Raw genomic sequence first — 2,310 nt, 5'->3', positions numbered from 1 at the left:
GCCACAACTTGGAACTGGAAAGTTTTCAGACTTTCAAAATCAAAGCTTTTCAGCGCTGATATCTGTCCGTTCTCAGCGTGTATATTCAGAAAAGATGTCATGTCTGTATGGCCGCCCTCACCTTTCACTAACCGATAAGACACAACCGCGTTTTCGTTCAAGTCTCTATCAGATGCGCTCACATAAAATATAGACCCACCAGGAGTATTGTTCTCTATCAAATATAATTCCAGAGGACTGTGTAAAAATGTGGGCGCGTTATCATTCACATCCGACACCTGAATGCTCAGAGTTTTTAACGTGGAGAGAGGCGGCTCCCCACAGTCTGTAGCTGTTAATAAAATGTCATAATGTGACACAGATTCCCTGTCCAGTGTTTCCTTTGTAATTAATGAATACATATTTTCTTTAAATGATGGTTTTAAATCAAATGGAATATTTTCTGGTAGGCGGCAAACCACTTTTCCATTCAAACCAGAATCACTGTCTTTTACACTTATCAGAGCAACAACTGTTCCTGGTTTCGAATCCTCTGGGATCATACTGGATAATGATGTTATCTCTATTTCTGGTTTATTGTCATTGACATCTTGGACCTTTATTATGACTCTACAGTCTGTGGTCATCGGGGGTGTGCCTTTATCAGAGGCTTGTACGTCTAGGTTGTAAACATTAGCTGTTTCATAATCTATTAAACCAATAACTCGAATTTCTCCCTTTTGTTTATCTAGACTGAACAGTTTTAAAACATCTGGATTAACATCACCTCCGAATGCAAACTCAATATTTCCATTAAATCCCTCATCCAGATCAGTTGCTTTGACCTGTGTGATATACGTATTTATAGCTGCATTTTCCTGCAATGTAACTGAATAAATATCTTCAGAAAACGTGGGTCTGTTATCATTATTATCAAGAACTTTAATTGTAATGTTGAGATTAGCTGATCGAGGAGGTGTCCCTCCATCTTTGGCAGTTAAAATCAAGCTGTGGTTTCTGTTCTGCTCTCTGTCCAGCTGCCTCTGCAACACTAAGAGAGGGATTTTGTCCTCACCCCTGTCTCTAATTTCCAAATTAAAATGTTCATTTTGACTCATTTTGTAGCGTTGTACAGCATTTATTCCAGCATCTGGATCACGCGCGCCTGGAAGCTGAAATCGTGCTCCGGGCGCAGTGGACTCCGCTATTTCTATCACTTTTTCTTTTTCTGCAAAACTCGGCGCGTGGTCGTTTGCATCTATTATTTCCACAGTGACATAATGAACCTCGAGTGGGTTTTCCACAACGATTTTAAGGTCCGTAAAACAGGCGGCGTTTCCGTCGCACAGCTGCTCGCGGTCAATGTTCTTCTGCACGAACAGAACCCCATTGTTCGTGTTTACCTCGAACAGTGCGCCGTCAGCTCCTGACACAATACGGAATCGCCTGCTGGACAGCATGCTGACATCCAGGCCCAAATCCTTGGCAACGTTTCCGATCACGGCTCCAACTTTCACCTCCTCCAGTGTGGAGTATTTTAGCTGCGCTGAAATTAGCTCGGTGCGGCAGAAAATCAGGAAGAAAAACAGCGCGCCTGACAAAGACGTCATTTTGGCTCCGTTTGCTTTGTCTCTCCCGGCATAACCATCCAAATTGTTATCCACGAATATCATCCACAAAAAACAAATGTATATATATAAAAAAGTATTTCCAAAGAATAAATAAATAAGCAACGTCAGATCTGGTCCGTGCAGCCTCCAAAATGATGCCGTTCTTTGTGCTCGAACGGATGAATCAGATTTTATGAGGGCAGAGTCTTTTTTGAGTGCAATTTCAGCGTTCCTTAATGTAACACTGACACCTAGAGAATCACTAAATGTTTACATCGAAAAGAGCCATCATTAAAAATATATCTAAATTCATATATGTTGGAAAAATGGATCTAGTCCGAGGAATTTATTTATTAACAAATCAGGGTCATTATGCCTTAGTAACAAAAAATAAATAAAATAAAAACACCTACACTATGATATTTACTGTGAGTTTTAATCGTTTTACAGCCTACTGATTGATAAAAGTGTTCTATGCATTTTATGAAGTTTGTTCTGATATACACTATAATTAATTCAACATTTCAGCCATGCTAAGCAAAATACTTTCTAAAGTTTATTGTTTTGTTTCTTTTTGTTTGTTTCATTGTTTGTTTGTTTGTTCGTTCGTTTGTTTTTGTTTGTTTTTGTTTGTTTGTTTGTTTGTTTATTTGTTTGTTTGTTTGTTTGTGTTTTGTTGTTGTTTTCCGTGAGTAAAACCCACATTCACTCTGTATAATTC

General features: G+C 38.9%; 1 protein-coding gene across 1 annotated transcript in view; it reads right to left on the bottom strand.

The window, feature by feature from the left end:
• Positions 1-1,891, bottom strand: part of LOC106510801 (protocadherin alpha-7) — a gene marked incomplete at its 3' end in the record, with an annotated part of 4,731 nt that extends 2,840 nt beyond the window's left edge. The window contains exon 1 of the mRNA XM_013999521.1: positions 15-1,891. Within this exon, the coding sequence (XP_013854975.1) occupies positions 15-1,652 (1,638 nt within the window). The remainder of the gene's footprint in view (positions 1-14) is intronic.
• Between the last annotated feature and the right edge of the window lie 419 nt (positions 1,892-2,310).

This window comes from Austrofundulus limnaeus, unplaced genomic scaffold (genome assembly GCF_001266775.1).
Source record: "Austrofundulus limnaeus strain Quisiro unplaced genomic scaffold, Austrofundulus_limnaeus-1.0 Scaffold2324, whole genome shotgun sequence".
Taxonomy (NCBI): domain Eukaryota; kingdom Metazoa; phylum Chordata; class Actinopteri; order Cyprinodontiformes; family Rivulidae; genus Austrofundulus; species Austrofundulus limnaeus.
This window is presented reverse-complemented; position numbering and strand designations above follow the sequence as displayed.